General features: G+C 52.7%; 1 protein-coding gene across 1 annotated transcript in view; it reads right to left on the bottom strand.

Moving 5' to 3' along the window:
* The window catches only part of BSN (bassoon presynaptic cytomatrix protein), a 96,775-nt gene that overhangs the window by 31,500 nt on the left and 46,755 nt on the right, over nucleotides 1-18,520 (bottom strand). Inside the window, exon 4 of the mRNA XM_035901482.1 lies at nucleotides 18,183-18,494. Within this exon, the coding sequence (XP_035757375.1) occupies nucleotides 18,183-18,494 (312 nt within the window). The remainder of the gene's footprint in view (nucleotides 1-18,182; nucleotides 18,495-18,520) is intronic.

Below are 18,520 nucleotides of genomic sequence, written 5' to 3' on the forward strand. Positions count from 1 at the left end.
GACGGTGAGCCCTTTTGGCGCAGCATGAGGGTTTGCCCCCGCCAGCCAGTGGGATCCGCCGCTGCAGCCCACATGCCCAAGAAAGCCAGGGAGCGCCAGGCTGGTGCTTAGCTGTGCTCATCCCAGCCAGTTCAGCTCCAGAGCCTGGATGTGGCCCCAGCTAGGACAGAGCCACAGGCAAAACCACAGTGCAGGTCCTATCCTTACACCAACGTTTCATGCTTTCAGGTGTTAAACCTGACCCAACACCTTATTTCTTTGCCAAACTAGAGGGGTTTTTTTTTGAAAATATTTATTCTCCAAGTCAACCAAACCCCACTGAAATCAATGCTCTTCTGCTTCAACAGGTGTGGGAACCAGGCACTTTTTGTGCTGCAAATGATTCAAAACATCCTAATCAAAAAAAATGCCAAACCAAACTCGCTCATTATCTCCCAGTCACTGCACAAATAAGGGCCAAAAGCTTCCAGCCTGTGGCACTGGGAAAAGGTGAAGCATTCAGAGATGCAATCTGAAGATCCCAAAGCAGATCTCTAAATTTAAAAAGCCCTCTTTATCACTCCCAAAGGTGTCTCCATTTTCCCCAAATCCTCCTTCCGTGTTCCAGCATTTTGTTGTACTCTTTGCTTCAAGTAACTCAGGGCAATGAGGTCTCCAGGCTAACTTTGTAAAACATCTCCCCACTTCCCAGCCTCACCTTTCTTCTTGATTTCGTGTCATGAGAAACGTAAAAGCCAACGCAGCGCCTTGCTCTGCCATGCCACTTCTGCGGCTGGAGCACCAAGCGGCTCCCATCCCACCCTGTCCCGGCCATTCACTTTGTTGGGGGCTCTCAGAAAATCTACCTTTGAGATGCTTCATCGTGCCAAGGAAGAGGGTGGTGAAGGTGGTCCTGTGCCCATTCCCCTACGATCGCTCATCTGCAAGGAGAGCACAGGACATGGCCTTGAGGGAGGAGAACGGCATGAAGGACTTGGGATGTCCTTAAGGTCTCTTAAGGTTCATTTCATTTAACTGTTTAAAATTTGGGCAGCTAGCCTCAGCAAATCATCATCTGCCCCAGGCGTGAGATGAGCTTCTCCAGGGCGGGGAGCCAAGACCCTTGCAAGGAGTCACCCTCGGTGGGGACCACTCTCTCCACCAGTGTGGAGAGGTGCCTCCACCACCAGCTCAGCCTGGGCACCAGACCTGAAGACACCTAAAACCAGAGGAGACAAACCCTACCCTCAGCGGCAGCAGCTTAGAATCACAGAATCATGGAGTGGTTTGGGTTAGAAGGGACCTCTAAAGGTCATCTGGTCAAACCCCTCTGCAACAAGCAGGGACACCTTTAACCTGATCAGGTTGCTCAGAGCCCATCCAACCTGATCTTGGATGTTTCCAGGGATGGGATATCTACAGCCTCTCTAGGCAACCTGGTCCGGTGTTTCACCACCCTTATCGTAAAACATTTCTTCCTTGTATCCAGTCTGAATCTACCCTCTTTTTGTTTAAAACCATTCCCCCTCGTCCCATCACAACAGGCCCTGCTAAAAAGATTGTCCCCATCTTTCCTATAGGCCCCCTTTAAGCACTGAAAGGCTGCAATCAGGCCTCGCCAGAGCCTTCTCTTCTTCAGGCTGAACAACCCCAACTCTCAGCCTTTCTTCACAGGAGAGGGGCTCCAGCCCTTGGATCACTTTTTGATCAATTTTGTGGCTCCCCTCTGGACCCAATCCAGGTCCAGCTTCCCCCAGGCCATGGCAGAAGATGCCCAGCGGAGGGTCCCCACATGACGAGCCATCACGCTGAGCCGGTGCTGGGGCAGGGCGGCATGGGGCTCCCCGGACACAGCACACCTCATCCGCAGCACGCTGCCTTATTTTAGCAAGCAGAGCAGATGGTGGTGGGAAGATAAGGAGGCAAGACAGAATCAAAGAGAAGGCTTTGGAAATAAAGCCCTGTGCTCTGCCAAGGGGGTCTGGTGCGTTTTGATGGTTATAGCCAGGATGAGCTTTGAGGTAGCTTGAGGATTCACTGGTGGGGGACCGACAGCGATGGACAGCAAGAGATGGGGAGAAGCCTGCCCTGGTTCCCAAACATTGCTTGGCAGGGACAACTGGCGTTGGCTCAGCACAGCTCTGGTGAAGCAAAAACAGAACTGAAATAATCCTCAGCAAAGGAAGGCAGAGCCCTCACAGAGGATTTCGGCCCTGGTGAGAAGGTGCCTCGGCTCCATCATCTCCTGCCCACTGGGCTGGGGGGAGCTGGGACCGTTCCCTTCCCCCGACACCACTGTGGGCTTCTACGTGGCTGAGTCTGAACATCTCACAGGGCTGCGGCCCAGGATCTTCCCTGCCTGAGATGTAGGGGATGCACTGGGGAGCACAATGGTTTTGCCTCCTCTCCCAGCCCCTGCAGAGCTGGGGACCATGACAGCAGCGTGTGGGGACTGGTCTAGCAGCATTAGTCCTGAGCTTGGATTCCAGGGTGCACTGAGAAGATGGCTTATCCCCCACCTGCCCCATGCAGCCCCGTGCCCGGTGCCTCCTTGCACCCCAGAGACCAGCAGCCCAGCTACCGGGATGCTCAAGGAGACGGAGCCAAAGGCTTTGCAAGGCAGATGCCGTCCACGTGGGACCTGACAGGAGCCATGAAGCCCGAGATCCCCTACTGTCCCCTTCACTCGGTTCCACATTCACCACGACCAGCAGGATAAAGCACCGCAGGGCAGGAAAGGGGAGCCCACAACAACTGCAGCCATACCCTCCTGCATCTCTGCCGCCACCTTGCCCTCCGACACCGAAAACAACTCCAGCAGCTGCACCTTTGAAATTGTTTCTCTTCCAAATGCCCCGGAAAGCTGCTTAAGTTGCAAAGTATTACCTGGGGCTTGCACATCAGGTTTTTAATTAGCTGAAACGATTCGCTTTTAATATCAGCTCTAGGAACGGCCTCAGAAGGGAAAAGCATTTCTTCTGGGTGGCGAGTCAAGCACCGGGCTACACCTCTGCCTCGCCCCCCACCCCCAGCCAATTTCTTTCTGCCACACAAAGAAGTTGGGCAATTTTTAACAATAAGTTTCATATTCCCTTCCGCTGGTGCAGGAGGCTCCCCGGGCTGGGCTTTGCAAGCTGCTATTTCCCTTGGTGCCTGAAGCACGGGCAGGGGATGTTTTTAGCTCTTGGCTCCACGGCATTGCCCTCGCTGGGAATTCCAGCTCCCCGCTGTGGGCTGTGACCGCACCAGAAAGAGCAGGCAACTTGGGATCACCACAGGGATACAAACCAACCTCTTACCAACCCAAAAGGAGGCCCTTTCAGTGCAGAGGGAAGGTGACAGCATTCCCTTTAATGGGTTGCTTGCTTCTAATCGCTCACTTTTGCATACTTTCTAGACCTCGCTTCTCCGGGTGCCATTTCAAGCAACATATTTAGAAACTCTCAGCAAAGTACAAAATAATAATTTTGGATGTCCTTTTCCGAGAGGGCAGGCACATCAGCTCCTGCTCTCAGGAGAGAAGCAGTCTCCTGAGGGTATGGCAAAGCCACGGCCTCACTCCCTCTTCCAACTTTCAATTTTTTGCTCCATTTCTCACCCAGTTTCTTATGCCCCTGGCCAGGATCACCTTTAAAATTTGGGAGATTTTAAATTAAAATTAATTGGGTGGCAGAGCACCCATGCTGCTGGCACTTGCAGGCAGCACCTCCCGTCGCCACCCCCTGATGCCGGAGGGGATTGGCCTGGAGCAGATGCGTGGTGGGGACATGGGACAGGGAAAGGTGCTGGCATTCCCTCCGCGCCTGTGCTGGGGGATGGAGATGTTTCCTAGCTGAATTAGGGAGAATCATAAAATCACAGAATCATAGAATCATTTAGGTTGGAAAAGACCTTTAAGATCATCAAGCCCAACCTTTAACCTAACCCTGCCATCCCACTGCTAAAGCATAGCCCTGAGCACCTCATCTACCCAGCTTTTAAATACCTCCAGGGATGGGGACTCAACCACTTCCCTGGGCAGCCCGCTCCAATGCTTGACAACCCTTTCATTGAAAAAATTTTTCCTGATGTCCAATCTAAACCTGCCCTGGCGCAACTTCAGACCATTTCCCTTCGTCCTATTGCCCGTTACCAGGTAAGAAACAGATAGTGGGGTAAAATCAAGGAACTCCAGAAAAAATTATTCTAGCAAATTACCAAATAACTCCACAGATAATTTGGATGTGACAAAACCCTGAATTTTCTGTTTTGCCACCAAATGGCCCATAATGCGCCAAACGCCAAAGGAGGATGTCACCCAAACGTACCTAGGCTAGTGCATGATACCACTTGCAAGCCCCAGATGCTGCCGCTCCCAGGATGGATGGCAGAAGCTGTCCCCAGGGTGGTTATTTCCTGCTCTTTGGTGCTGGCGTTTGCACAAGGGGAAATTTTTTTTAGCGAAAAACAACATTTTATATTAGAGCAATCAATATCCTTAGAAAGCAGGCGAGCCTCCGGAGGCCCAGCAGCCCTCCCCAGCCCCCTCCTCCACTTTGTGAGCTGCTCCAGGGACGTTCCCTAAAAATTCCCCATTTTTCTCAGGGAAGGATTGCACATTTGACAGTGTTTTTATCCCCCGGGGCTTCTAAATATTGCCTACGCAATCAGACCCTACTCCAACGCACCCTGGGTTAACCTCATTTATTTATGGTTACGGCCAGAGCAGGGGCAGGATGAGCGCAAGGGAAGGAAAAGCAGCCACCTGTCCCCGCAGAGTCACATTTCAGCCCTAGGGAATTGGGACGTGCTTAGGAGGCCATCACAGGTCCTGGCAGCATTGCTCCATGCTCAGGTCCCAGCAGGGCTCCCTGAGCTCAGGGACGGACGGCGGGACCAGGGAGCACCCGACGTGCTGCCCGTGAAACCCCAATGCCGCAGTAGAGGTGTCACCAACGTTTTAGGGGTCAGGCCTTGCAGTGCCAGAGTTGTCACTGATGTTTTGGGGGTCAGGTCTTGCGGTGCCAGAGCTGTCACCAACATTTTGGGGGTCAGACCCTGTGGTGCCAGAAAAAAAGGGCTGCAAAAGCAGAGGACTTGCCCAGCCCCAAATGCGGGCACTGGCTTGCAGGTCACCAAGCACTTCACCACGCAGTAGCCCCAGAGCTGGAGAAGCCTTTCCATCCACATGAGGGAGCGGAAATGGGATAAAAAACAAAGATGGAAAAGAGAGCAATCGTTGCAGGATCAAGCACGAGCATCTATGTTAATGCCTCAGCTTATAATTACAATCACTTACGTTAATAACTGCACCTCCTTGCTAATGCCTCCTAAATTCTGATTATTGGAAAGGAGCCTGTTTACAGCCTTACGTGAAAAATGAAACGATGGAAGCATCGGGCTTTGCAAGAAATCCTGTATAAGCAGCAGGGAAGCTGCAGCATGGCTTTCAGTCCACCCAACAGAGCAGCTGCTGCTGGACACGTTTTATAGCAGAAGAAAGAGATGCTTAGGAAAACGAAGCTGTTCTAGTTTAAAGGGGCAGAGATGATGTTCTGCACTGAACAGGTTCACTAGAAATGAACAGGAAGTGGAAAATGCAGGGAGGTGCCTTTCCCTTTTCTGCCCTGTGAACAGAACGCATGCAGAGGATGCCAGGGTCCACCAGACTGAGGAGCCGGGACACCACGACGGCAAGCGTGCCAAGGCTTTTAAGTAGATGAAGAGGCCAATGAACTCCTTGGGGGGAGGGCTAAAGTGCCTGTAAAGGTTTGGTACCCAACTCCGCCGCATGCCAGGATGTGGGTCCCCAAGAGCCATCCCAAGAATTCCCTTTGGGAGAGCAGACAATAAGTATAAATCAATAATACAAATAAAAATAAAATGGCCAGCCCCTGCCCTGGGGTGCCACGTGAGCACCCAGCTTCTGCAAGGATCTCGCACCTCCAGAAATCAGACTGCCCCTGTGAAACGTTTCGCTCTCAAGTTAAGTGGCAAATGGCAACCAAAAAGGCATTTAATTCCGTGTTTCCAGTCAGTGCCTGAGCTCTGTGTCTGAAAACGTCATTCCAAAGGTAGCTGCGAGGTGGCCACAGGTCCACCACTGAGACTGAAAATCAGCCTGGATAATGTAAGAATGAAACGTCACCCAAAATCTCCATTCAGAGACCTGCACCGACTCAGAGCCTGGGTGTGCTTCAAAGAAAGAGCTTGCTTTCATTTTCTATTTTGCTTTTGCATTTATTTTTGCTGTGGGCTGGTACCATCCACCTTCCCCAGCAACCAGGCCAGGAGGAGGAGGCAGCAGCCAGCTGCTTGGTGCACCCCCCTTCCCAGCCCATTCAGCTTTTTAGCTTTTAACATACTGTGATGTTTTGTCTTTTTTTTTTTAAATAAAAGGCTGAAGTGTGCTGGCTCACGCTGCTCACTCCTTGCTGCCACCCGTGTTGCCCAGCGAGAGGACCACCGTGTGCAGGGGATGTTGCACCAGAGCTCTGCCGAGTCCCAGGCACTGCAGCAGTGCAGAACCCCAATTCCCTCAATGACATTAATTATAGAAGGCTTCCCTTTCAACCGGGGAGAAAGGTCCTGTTTCACTGGTGACCAGAGGTTACTCTGTGCTGCAGGGAGGCTCAAGTAGAGGGATGATGGTGAGGGCTCAGGTCTTCAACCCGCACCTCCTGGCAGTACCACCATGCTGTTTGGGGATCAGGCTGTATCCCTTCAGCAAAGCCTCACAGCTGTTTAACAGAGAAATAAAAAGAGCTGCCCACCCGGCCTTGCCCTGCCCTTCGGCTCTACCAACAAAGGTTTTGACGTGGGAAGAAGGGAGTCAACACAAGAGCTGGACCTGAGCCAGCGATGGCCATCCCCAACACACGCACATCCAGCTGGTAATCCCATCATCAGCATCACCATTGGCTTCTTCCCCAGCATGCCCATGCACTTTACCATCAGCAGCCCCTCTCCTCACTCTAATTTTGTTCCATGGACCTTTACAGATGCTAAAGACCATGGGATACAATGGCTAAACACCACTGGGTTCACCAGGAGAAACGATGGTGCTTTGGAAGGTGGATGAATGCCAACAAAGTCAGTCCCCAGTGTTCCCATCACAGCTGGAAAACTGAGCATCTCCACTGCAGCCTCCCCCTCAACCCACTCAGAAATCCAGTGTTACAAAGCCAATTAAATGCTCAATTAAGTGTCCCAACGTGCTCTCAAACAAAGTACTAACATGGCATGTTATAAAAAAGAAAAAAAAAAAAGAGGCAAGCAAGCTCTAGGTTGTATAATGGCCTGCGAGCACATCAGGGTAATCTGTGCCTGCTCCCAGGGGGTGGAAACAGGAGCTGAAGAGCCGCCAAATCCCCTCGCCACCTCCAACAAAAAGCTGTTTCTCTCTGCTCACCACACCTTCAGACCGAGACTCTGATTTACATGGTCCCACCAGCCTCAGTGTCTGCTGCTGGCACCTGCCTGGGGACTGCGTGCCTCCGCCATCAGTCGCCACAGTGGCTGCGGCTCCAAGGATTCCTTCCAAGCCAACCCCCTTCACAGACTTCTTGTCCTCCCAAGAGCAGTGTCCTGGTTTCGGCTGGGATAGAGTTAATTTTCTTCACAGTAGCTAGCATAGTGCTGTGTTTTGGATTTAGTACCAGAATAATGTTGATAACACACTGATGTTTTCAGCTGTTGCCAAGTAGTGCTCAGACTACTCAAGGACTTTTTGAGCTTCTCCTGCTCGCCCAGGTGCATAACAAGCTGGGAGGGAGCACAGCTAGCACAGCTAACCCAAACTGACCAAAGGGCTATTCCATACCATATAACGTCATGCTTGGGGGGGGTTAGTTCGGTCGGTCGGTTCGTTCCGTTCGGTCGGTCGCGGGCAGAGTGGTCGCAGCTCGAGCTGTGTGATCGCGGCTCGGGGGGAGTGATCGCGGCTCGGGACGGGCTGGGCACTGGTCAGTGGGTGGGGTGAGCAATTGCATTGTGCATCACTTGTTTTATATATATTCTGTATATTCTCTTACTATTATTATTATTATTATTACTACTACTATTGTTATTCTTCTCTCTTATTAAACTGTCTCTATCTCAACCCACGGGTCTTACTTTTTTTCTTTTCTCTGATTCTCTCCCCCATCCCACAGAGGGAGGGGGGGGAGTGAGCGAGCGGCTGCGTGGTGCTTAGTTGCCAGCCGGGTTAAACCACGACAAGCAGTATCTATTGGAGACAGACGTTCTCCATGTCCACCAGCAGCCCCTGCTGCGGGCACGGCAGAGGTCTCATGGCGCAAGAGCATACACATGCCACCAAGCAGCCTGGATTCAAGGGTCAGTGCTGCTGCTTCCTACTGGCCCCCAACAAGCCACCCCACCAGGCTGAGCATCGTGACCATGATCCAAGCCACGCTGCCCCTGAAGCAAAAGCAGTCTGCAACCCTGCATAACATGCCTGGAGGCCACCAAGCAGCCCCAGCCCAGGCCCCTCTGATCCCACCACTGCCTTTCCCAGGCCAGAGATGGCGATAACCTACCAACGTCAGGTGCCAGTCCCTGGTCTGGAGATTGCTCCTGAGCTTCTTTAGTCACTGATCACTCAATACAAGATGCAGCAGGAGCAGAAACGAGGGTCCAGGCTCTTCCCTGTCCCGCTGAGAGCCCACACGCCTCCCCTGTAATGTCCTCCAGCATCTGTGGCTCTTTGCTCCATCACCTTTAGGAGGATGCCACGGGAATCTCTTGCTTTGCCCCTCACGCCAACGGCGTGCCCAAAACAAGGTCTCTGCTGAGGTCTGTGTAAACTCCTTGTGAGCGGAACTCATCTGACGAGCTGCGAGGACATCTCTCAGGCTGGTCCCGCAGCGGACTTCAGCCATGCTGCCCAAATTAGTGGAAAGGAACAGGGCTTCTCCAGGCACGGGGCACAGCTGCCAGGTCTGACTTGAAGAGCAAAGGCAGAAAATCCCATGCTAGAAACAGGTACACCTGAATTTTGTGAATGAACCGGATTTTTTTTGTTCTCCGGCAATTATTTTTAAAAACCTTTCTGATATCTGTAAACCACTAGGGCAGCTCTAGCTTGTCCTGCTTCCTCTCTGTGCTTTTACCTTGCCTATTTTTGCCATCTTCAACCTTTCATGTGTACAACAGTAACTCTTTACAAAGCTTCCCAAGGTCAAGAAAGTCCCGAGCAAGGCGTGTTAGGGCAGCTATTGATCTTCCCTCTTTCCCAGAGCGGCTCCAAATTGTGAAACCTCAGCCGGGAGATTTTTACATTTGTGGCACCCAACTCCTGAGAATATCAAATCCTCTTGCAGCGATAGCCCTGCACGTCTGCCTGCAAGGTCGCAGTCCCCTCCATCTCCTTGAGGATGGCTCAGGCAGGTTTCTGAAAGATGAGTCTGTTCTGTGGAAGTTTCAGGGACAAAATAAAATCACCCCTTAGAAGGAGATTTGCAACAGCTACCAAAATAAGCATCTATTGGGAAAAGCAATCAAAGCTTAGCAGGGGACAGGAGCTGGTGTGAAGACCTAACCACATTATATTGGAAAAAAAAAAGCGTTGCCCTAAACCGTTCCTTGGCACCTTCTAGGAAACCCCATGACCAACACCGCTCAGATGAACTTGCACCATCCGTTACAGCAGAAGGAAATCCCCACTGCTGCCTGATGGGGCAATACCAGTTGCCCTTCACATTCCCAGCCTGAACTGTGGCCAGAACCAGCAGAGCCTTCCTTCTGTAGGCTCCCATTGCCAGACCAGCTCAGTGGAGCCAGAGAAGTCCCCAGGGCTCGCAGGCATTGCCTCGTACCCACCCACTTCATTACCTTCTGTGGGAGCAACAGTGGGCGCTTTGCTGCTGACAGTGGCGGGCGGCGCTGCCACAATTCACAGCGAGGCATCAGGTCTTGCAGGTTTGCCTGCAGGAACCCTCTTGAAGGGTATCGGCCTGTGGGGCTTGTTCCCCCTCGCTGGTTGTTGGGAGCAGGCGCTGCCATGCCTGGGCAGCAGCTGGCACACAGGGGCCATGGGCAGCCGCCTACCCTGCGCCGGTGGCTCCAAGAGCAGGCATGGCAGCTGCTTGAGCTCCTCAGGGCTGCAGAGAAGGAACATCTACAGTGAAGGCTCAGGTATTGCAGAATCCCAGAATGGCAGGGGCTGGAAGGGACCTCCAGAGATCATCCAGTCCAACCCCCCTGGTCAAGCAGGGTCACCCAGAGCAGGTGGCACAGGACATTGTCCAGGTGGGGTTTGAATAGCTCCAGAGAAGGAGACTTCACGACTCCCCTGGGCAGCCTGTTCCAGTGCTCTGTCACCCTCAAGGTAAAGAAGTTCTTCCTCATGTTCAACTGAAACCTCTTATGCTTCAGTTTGTGCCCCTTGTCCTGTTGCTGGGCACTACTGAGAAGAGTCTGGCTCCGTCCTCGTGACATCCACCCTTAAGATATTTGTATGTGTTGATGAGGTCCCCTCTCAGTCTTCTCTTCTTCAGGCTAAACAAGCCCAGCTCCCTCAGCCTTTTTTCATAGGGGAGATGCTCCAGTCCCCTCATCACCTTTGTAGACCTCCTCTGGACTCTCTCCAGTAGTTCCTCATCCTCCTTGAACTGAGGAGCCCAGCCCAGAACTGGACGCAGTGCTTGAGATGGGGTCTCACCAGGGCAGAGCAGAGGGGGAGGATAATCTCCCTCGCCCTGCTGGCCACAGTCCTCGTAACACGCCCCAGGATGCCATTGCCCTTCTTGGCATCACATCTGCCCTGGTATGGCACCTGACCTCTGGCACGGCAGGCTACCCCACAGCAGCAAGACTGATGCCCCAAAAGCCAAAGGGCTCCCTGTTTTAAGCCCAAGTCTTTGCACTGCCTGTTCCGTGGTGAATGCTTGGGCTTTGCTCTTGACATACCCGCTGGCCTTCCCAGCAAGACAGCTCAGGAGGACACCTTGGCACTGCAGGCCCAGGCAGCTTGCTAGCCCAGGAGCACAGCAGTATAAACAGGCACTGGCTCCAAGTCCTAGGGCACAGCAAGTATGCTCTGGAAAACCATCCTGGCATCGGAGAAGCATCACTTGACTCAAACACATCTTCATTTAGAAATGAGGGAGGCAGAAATCCCTCACCTCACTTAGCCACTGCCGCCCCTCTGAACATACAGCTTGGCTTTATGAAGCATTGAAAACAACTTGCGGGTGCAGGCAGTGACTTCCTCCAGAGCTTTAATCAGCAGGGCTTGCATACGGCTGACATTTGTCTGTTAATAATATAATTGCATCTAAAGGAAGAAAGGAATCTGGAGCTCTGGGTTTTGGGGTTGTTTTTTTCTGATTAAAGAAAGGAACAGCGGTTCTTAAGATAATTTTCTAAGTGGCCAGAAGCTGAGAGCAGGCTCAGCAAGGTGAACCCCAGAATTTGGAGTAGTCCCAGAATGTCCAAAGGCATGACCAGCAGAAGACAAGAGTGCAGCAGACACAGAGGTAACCTCCAATGGAGTTCTGCAGAAGAAACACCAGTGGGGTCTCCAGGGGGGCTGTGACAGCCCCAGAAACACGGATTGCATGGGGGGGACACCTGTGGGCGCTGTGCATCACCCATGTGAAGGGATTCCGCTCTTAACCTGAGCTCAACGGCTCGCCTGCCGGGTTAGCCATTGCCACTGGCACCCAACCCCACTTCAGCCCCAACACGCTTGCCGGAGGCACTGGCGGGGAGCCCAGCGTTGCCCAGCCCAGCAGCAGGAGCTGCTTAATTACAGCAGGTTAAGCAGCACAGAAAACTCCTGAGTCACAGCAAGCTGTTAATTACCAACCCGTAAAGGGATTTTAGGGCTCACGCGGCAGAGCTGACTTCATCTCGCACTGTCACACATAGCGTTCTCGGTTTGACTTAAGTTTACGTGACTGACCTGAATATTTATACCCCTGGGGCTGGGGATTTTTTTAAAAATCATGCTTTCTACACAATATTCAGGAGAAACCCAGCAATTGCTGCACCCTGTGGCCTGCATCCCCGGCTACCTCTTGCTCCCACAGGAGGCTCCGGGGTCTGCCCAGCCTTCGGCATGGCACCTCGCTCCTACTCCTGTCCCTGGGGAGGGGACCCAGCCATCTTGGCATCCAAGCGAGCCCTGGGGACCCTGCCAAGCTGTCATCGCAGGACGCCTGATTTCAGGGAAAACAGCCCCAAAGGGGTGACTGGCAACAGCTGCTCCCTGCTACGTCAGGGGCCACAGAGCGTGTCCGTCAGTACCCTTCGGCCCTCTGAGCCCAGTAGGAATAGCAGAACTGGGATTCCTATGGAAAAATTATGCCTGCAAAACTTCTAAGCGCCTGTCCCTGCTTGTCCCCCACCTGCCCCCCTCTGCATGTGGGGCTGGCAGCATTTTGGGAAGGATTTTGTACGTAGATTTGTACATAGAGCATCAGAGAGAGGAAGGATGTGGGGCTTTCTGAGCTGCTGGATTCCCAACACGGGCGCTGCCAGAGGCAGGTTTTTCTTAAGGCACCTATATTCTGCTTTTCCCCACAGGAGGAGGCGACAGCACAGCTCTAGATGCCAGACCGGGGCTGGAATTTCTGTGCCGGGACAGCGCTGAGCTGGAGGCTCTCTCTTAACCCAGCTAATCCTCTTTGGCCGGGAGCTACTGGCTAATTATATTCCCAGTGAGAGCACGGACCCTTGGGAAGGGGGCAGGGAGGCACGGCACAATGGGGGCCAAGCATGGGCTCATGGCTGCCGGCTCCCACCCATACCAAGCGCAGGCGAGACAGGAGCCCAGCACTCCTCCCCACTTGCTTTTCCCCCCCTTCTATGAAATTTATATGCCAACACCAAGAAAATTTTGGCACAACACCCTTCCTCAGCCCTCCTCCTCTAACCCTGGCTGCCAGCAGCAAGACCCTGTTCTGCATGAAGGCTGATCTCAGAGGATTTTCCGTCTAACTGAACTCCCTTTTTTGCATGCGCTCCTCCCTGCAGCCAAGGGCAGGAGCTGCCGCGGTTGGTCCTGCAAGTAGGGCAGGCTCAGCCCCATCCTCGGCATCAGCACCTCAAGCTGCACAGTCTCCTACCCTGGTGACCTGTTCCACTCAGGGTCCAATTTTGCCCAGTGCGACCCTAAGAGAGGCCCAGGGCTTTCCAGAAGGCATTTGATACAGCAATTCATAAGCTCTTTGCAAGAAAGCCACCTGGATGGGCTTGTTTGTACCTGGCTGCGGGTACAAGGGGATTAGCAGAAGGGGAAGTTGTCCCACAAAGGACCCAAGCAAATGCTGCTCCTGCATCTTGTTGACTTGCGATATCGCATCCAGGATAATGTATATATACATTATATGCATATAATGTATACAATAATGTCTAATAAAGTAATGTATATAATATATATTATATGCATATAATAATGTACAATAATATATAATATATATATATATTATATGTATATAATGCATATAATAAGGAAGGTAACAGCATTCACTGCTGAGACCAGGCAGGGACAGGCAGCAGCATGCCCATGACAACGCAAGCATTATAAAAAGGATGCTCTTTGTAACACATGGGGAAAGCAAGAACACAAATGCAATTTTAGGATGCAGATGCTGTGAGGCGGGTACCATGAATCAGTAAGAGCACCCTCCTGAGGATAAGGCACCCACTGGGGGTCACAGCCTGGCACCCAGGGATTAGTAAAACTTGTCACAGCTCCTGTTTCAGGCTGGTTAATTAGACAAAGGGGCATCCTGCCATGCTTATTTAGTAACACAACACACATAGTTCATTTGTTCCTTAATACAAGACCCCTAGAGTCAATTGGGGTCAGTCAGGGTTACCGGGAAAGCACCATGCAGCGCAGGGCAACCACGTGCCAAGCCAGCTCCTGCCAGATCACTTGCTCCCTTAGACTCTGCTGTAAACTGGCGTGAGTTCTTAAATCCCCAGCAAAACAGCCCAGCACTTGGTCTTCCTGCCACGGAAACCTCTTCCCTGCCTGCGCATCGCCAGGCTGAGGCTGTAGGGAATCTGGGAGAGCCCCAAGTGCCAGCTCTGACTTCGTGGGAACAGCTCATGGTGCTGTTCCCAGGAGCTGGCTCCTGGAGGAGGTGTGATGAGGTGGGAGGAAGCTCCAGGCACCTGTACTTCTGGTAACTCATGTAAACAACTTATTAAAAGCTAGGTAACATGTAGCATGGCAAGCAAGCAAGAGAAGTGGAGGTCTAGAGCACTTTTGGGCTTCCTCTCTCTGCTGGTCATCCAGAGCCATGGGCACCACGGTCCACGCGCTTCCCCTGGGATGCACTGCCAAAATGCCACGCTTGTACGTGAGCTCTTCAAGTGTCCTAGGGTCCCAGTCCTCACCATCGTCTTCTGACCTTGGCCAGAAACTCCCTGAGACCCAGGGCCTTTCCTTTGAAAGTCATCCCTGGTGGTGGATCTTGTGGGAGCAGGAGGGATGCTCTTGGAGCCACCTGAAGCTGGACCAGACCGCAGGAGCACTCGGCCCACAGCAGTGCAAAGTTAACAAGGAAAGTGCAAGCCACCCTTCTCCTCTGGGGGCTAGGCACTGATGCAACTCAGCCAGTGAGGCCACAGGGGGGGGGGAAAGGCAATTTTAGTATTTTCTTCTCTTTTGCTCCGTTTGAGTGCGCTCAGCTGACTGAAGCGCTGGGGAGGAGGCAGCTCCTTGGATACCTCCCCAGACAGCTGCAGGGGGTGGGAGGGGACGACAGGGACACGGAGCCTCTGACTCCATCTTTAGATCAGGAGTGGGATGGGGATGAAAATACCATGGATAAATAATAGTGCATCTTTCCAGGGGGAAATCACAAGTTTCAGGGGGCTGCAGATAGGGGAGCAAGCCTTCCCTGCTTTCTTCCTTTCACACTCAGGTTTTTTTTTCTCTCCATTTCATAACAGCAATCGTCAAACAGCAATACCTCCTGCATCCCCCCCACTGCTGAGAGCGGCCCAGAGGTTTGACTACTTGCCCCTCCTGATGGGGCAGGATTAGTTGGGACCTGCCATGTCGCACCGGTCACCCATCCTCCCAGCAGAAAGACAGGAGGTCTGCTTCCAGCAGCACACAACAGCCTAGCACGGTCTCACCTCCATCAGTGGGCTACTGCATTTCAGGAGGTCTCTCTGAGCACGCAGCTCCCCTTCCCAAAGGCCTGCTCTGGCCACACGCTCCCTCCAAGATCCATCCCAGCCACTCACAGGGACTATTCCTCAATGTCTGCAATGAATTTGGAGGTGAGGGCATGCTGAAGCACCAGGGTTAGTGGGTGTTAGGAGGCCCTTCGCCCTCAGCATTACACGTGATGCCACCAAGGACCTGGGGTCCCCACCGGGAAGAGGTGCTGCCAGCGTGCCCTCCGTCTCCCACCGTACTCCTGGGGTCATCCAGCCCCCCAACAAGCACCAGTCTCTGTTCAGGTGATGTTCCCCACTGAGCTGCGACAGCCCGCACCAATACAGGGAGAGCAAGTTCATTAGTGCCTCTCCAGCAGCGGAAGTGACCTAGTTAGCAAAAACACTTGTCCTGTGTGAGGATGCAAACATTATTTAGAGGTTTTTCCCCTCCCAGGTTGGTTGCACAGTTTTGCTATGAAACTATAATCACATGTAGCCCACCTCCAACACCGTGACAAAGCCTCGACTGCTTGCAGTGACAGTACAACTTTATCTGCAGAAAATGGATCCTTTCAGCCCTGTTCTGCTGCAAAACTCCGTCCTTCCTCCAAAAACCAGGCCACCGTGGCCCATGCCCTCTCGCTCCCTGCGACTCATGCCGTTTGAAGTCGGGGGTGCAGACCGTGCCCTGGTTCCAGCAGCAGGTATAGCGGGTGCTGCCTGTCTCACCCGCAGCTCACCCTCCTCTGCGTGTTCCCAACCTCGGCTCAAATCTCCTCATTAGTTTGCATGCAGCTTCCAAGGGCAGTTTACAGTCAAGGTCCTAATTCATAAAGCAATTAACAGATCAAGCCCTGCTACTTCAAAGCACAAGTTCTGGTATGTGTGTGAATCTCAGGGCTCAGGACAAGCTCATGTGAGCTGCAGGCAAAAAGAGGATCAGACCACAGAGCAATTTTCTCAGAAGATCAAGCAAACCAAAAGCCCAACTGCATTACCAGATCTTGCAATCCTCTTCACCGAAAGTGTTTGTTAAGAACATTCACAGCTCTAGTGTTGCATTTATTCCTCAACTCTTAAAAAAACCAAATCCCATAAACCAACCCATCTGTTCCGAGCTGGATAGGGGTTCTGTGTACAGGGAAGCAAAACCCAAGACACCACAAAGCCCAGGTGGGACCTCACTGGGGGTCTTCTGCATGAAGTCAAGCGGAGATCGCAGTGATGAGTGGCAGCAAGAAACCTCAAGACAGCCATATGTGCAAGGGTGAGACTGTCAAGGGTGTCTGAAGGCATTTACTCAAGAACTGAGGGAGCTGGGCAGAGTCCAGCCTTCAAAATCTGAAATTTAATCCCAGGCGTCAGCTACTGACCCTGGAGACAAGTGCTGGGGAGAGGTCACCTTTCTGAGGTACCTGCAGAGAGCACCATGTTATTGGGTACAACCCAACCCCAATTAATACTCTAATTAATTAATTAACAGGTGGGTGCAAGGGGAGCACATTAAAGCCAAATCATCAACCCATGAGCTTTCTGAAGCTTGGAAACACATCATTGCCCAAGGGCATGCCAACACGGGGCTTCAGCCCTACCCAAGGGACTATGCAAAGCTCAGACACCTTCTCTTCTCACCCAAGCCCTCAGGGTAGGAAGGAAGCAATGAGCACTGCAACCGAGAAGGGCGTTATGTACAAGGAGGCGGCCATCTGATGGGTTTACACCTCCACATGCACGCTGTGCACTGCACTGGGAGAGCGGCTCTCTGCCACCGCCAACATGACCATGCACAGCAGCAGCTTCCGGAAAAAGGAGAAAATTACTGGGTGTAATTGAAACTGCAGGGAGGAGCTGGGGATACAAGATGTAATTATCTGCCATGGAGCGGAGCCAAGATTAGCAATCCCACTTCTGGTCATTTAAAGTTCCCATTAACATGAGCTGATGATACCGGGTTTGTGTCTTACTGGCTGCAAGATGCAGCACTTCCAGAAGAAAGCCCTGGGTGTCCTCTCATAATGCTCTCAAATTGCCTGTAGAGGAGGGAGTGAGGGTCTAGACTTTAACTGAGGTCTTCTCCGGGGGTCTGGAAGATCTCTCTCCCTAGCTAGCAAGGGGGGAGGAGGGAGTAGGATGCTGTTCCAGCTGAGCCCCAGTTGCACCACTCCCCTCTCCTCTCCAGGCACTGGTAGCTAGAGTTGGCTAAGATGCCTTTTTGGTGCTTGGGAAGATGATCTGGGTGCGCATTGCAACAATTCAGAGACCTCCTAGACTATTAGGTTGGACTAGATGATCCTTGAGGTCCCTTCCAACCTAGTATTCTATGATTCTATTGTTGGTGAGAATGGGTGGACCCCAGACCACCTCCGCCTCCTTCTCCTCTTCTTGCGCCTCGTCTCATCAGGCTGCATGACCCCCAGCCAATCCATATCCAAATGACACCGTGGATGTCTCCACATCCATCCTCCACTCAGCCCGCTCCCCAGCCTGGCCCCCAGGCACAACGGCACAAGGCCCTTACCATCTGGAGAGGGCAGCAGACTTCCACAGGACACTGTGTGCCCTCAGCTGATTTGAAATCTTCTTGCTGATGTCCTGCCGCCTTCCTACCCCATACCACGTTCCTTGCACCCTTACCATCTGAGGATGCAGGAACTGCAGGACATCATTCCTCAGCCTCCTCCCAAGCCTGGCCAAGGCGTCCATCCACAGCACCAGGAGGAAGATGCTTGTTGGTGACTCTGGCACCTGCATGACCTATTTCTATTTCCTCACCCCGTTCATGGACCCCTTGAACACCTTTGGGGAGTGGTGGGCACCGAGAGGGTGCCCCAAACAACAGACACCCCTTGCTCCACTCCTTGCATGAAAACAGAAAAAAAATCAGGGTACACATATGAAATGCATGGCTTTATCTAGAGGCGGAGGAGCATGACCTCCAACCCTGGGGCTTCCCCCAGGAGGGACCTGCCTTCAGCAGCTTCTTAAAGGCTTTTTTACCAGCTTTGAAGGAAAACACACCATCTTTTCTCCACTTCAGGCGAGGTGAGAGTAGGACCCTTGGCTCGGAAGGCGCCCACCCCCACCAGCCCCCTTACCTCCACCAGGTGAGGCGTGGGGTTGAAGCCACACATGTTGCAGACCTGTTGTCGGCAAGTCGTGCAGGTGTTGTAGTTGGGGGGCTCGCTGGAGCCCACGTTGATCTCCGCCTTGCAGAGGGGGCACGAAACCCTTGCTTTCGGCACTTCCTTTGGCTTGATGCCCTGCTCCAGCTTGCCCGGCTTCGCGGCTGGTGCAGCACCAGCCCGTCCCTGCGCCCCCGGGGCTTTGGGACCAGCTTCTTTGCTGGCATCGCTGAATACAATTTTTGGAGGCACTTTGCCAGGAGATGGCTGGCTTGGAGGGGGAGCCTCTGGCTGGACAGACATGAGCGTAC

The sequence above is a fragment of the Egretta garzetta genome, unplaced genomic scaffold (genome assembly GCF_000687185.1).
Source record: "Egretta garzetta isolate BGI_Z169 unplaced genomic scaffold, ASM68718v1 scaffold861, whole genome shotgun sequence".
Taxonomy (NCBI): Eukaryota; Metazoa; Chordata; class Aves; order Pelecaniformes; family Ardeidae; genus Egretta; species Egretta garzetta.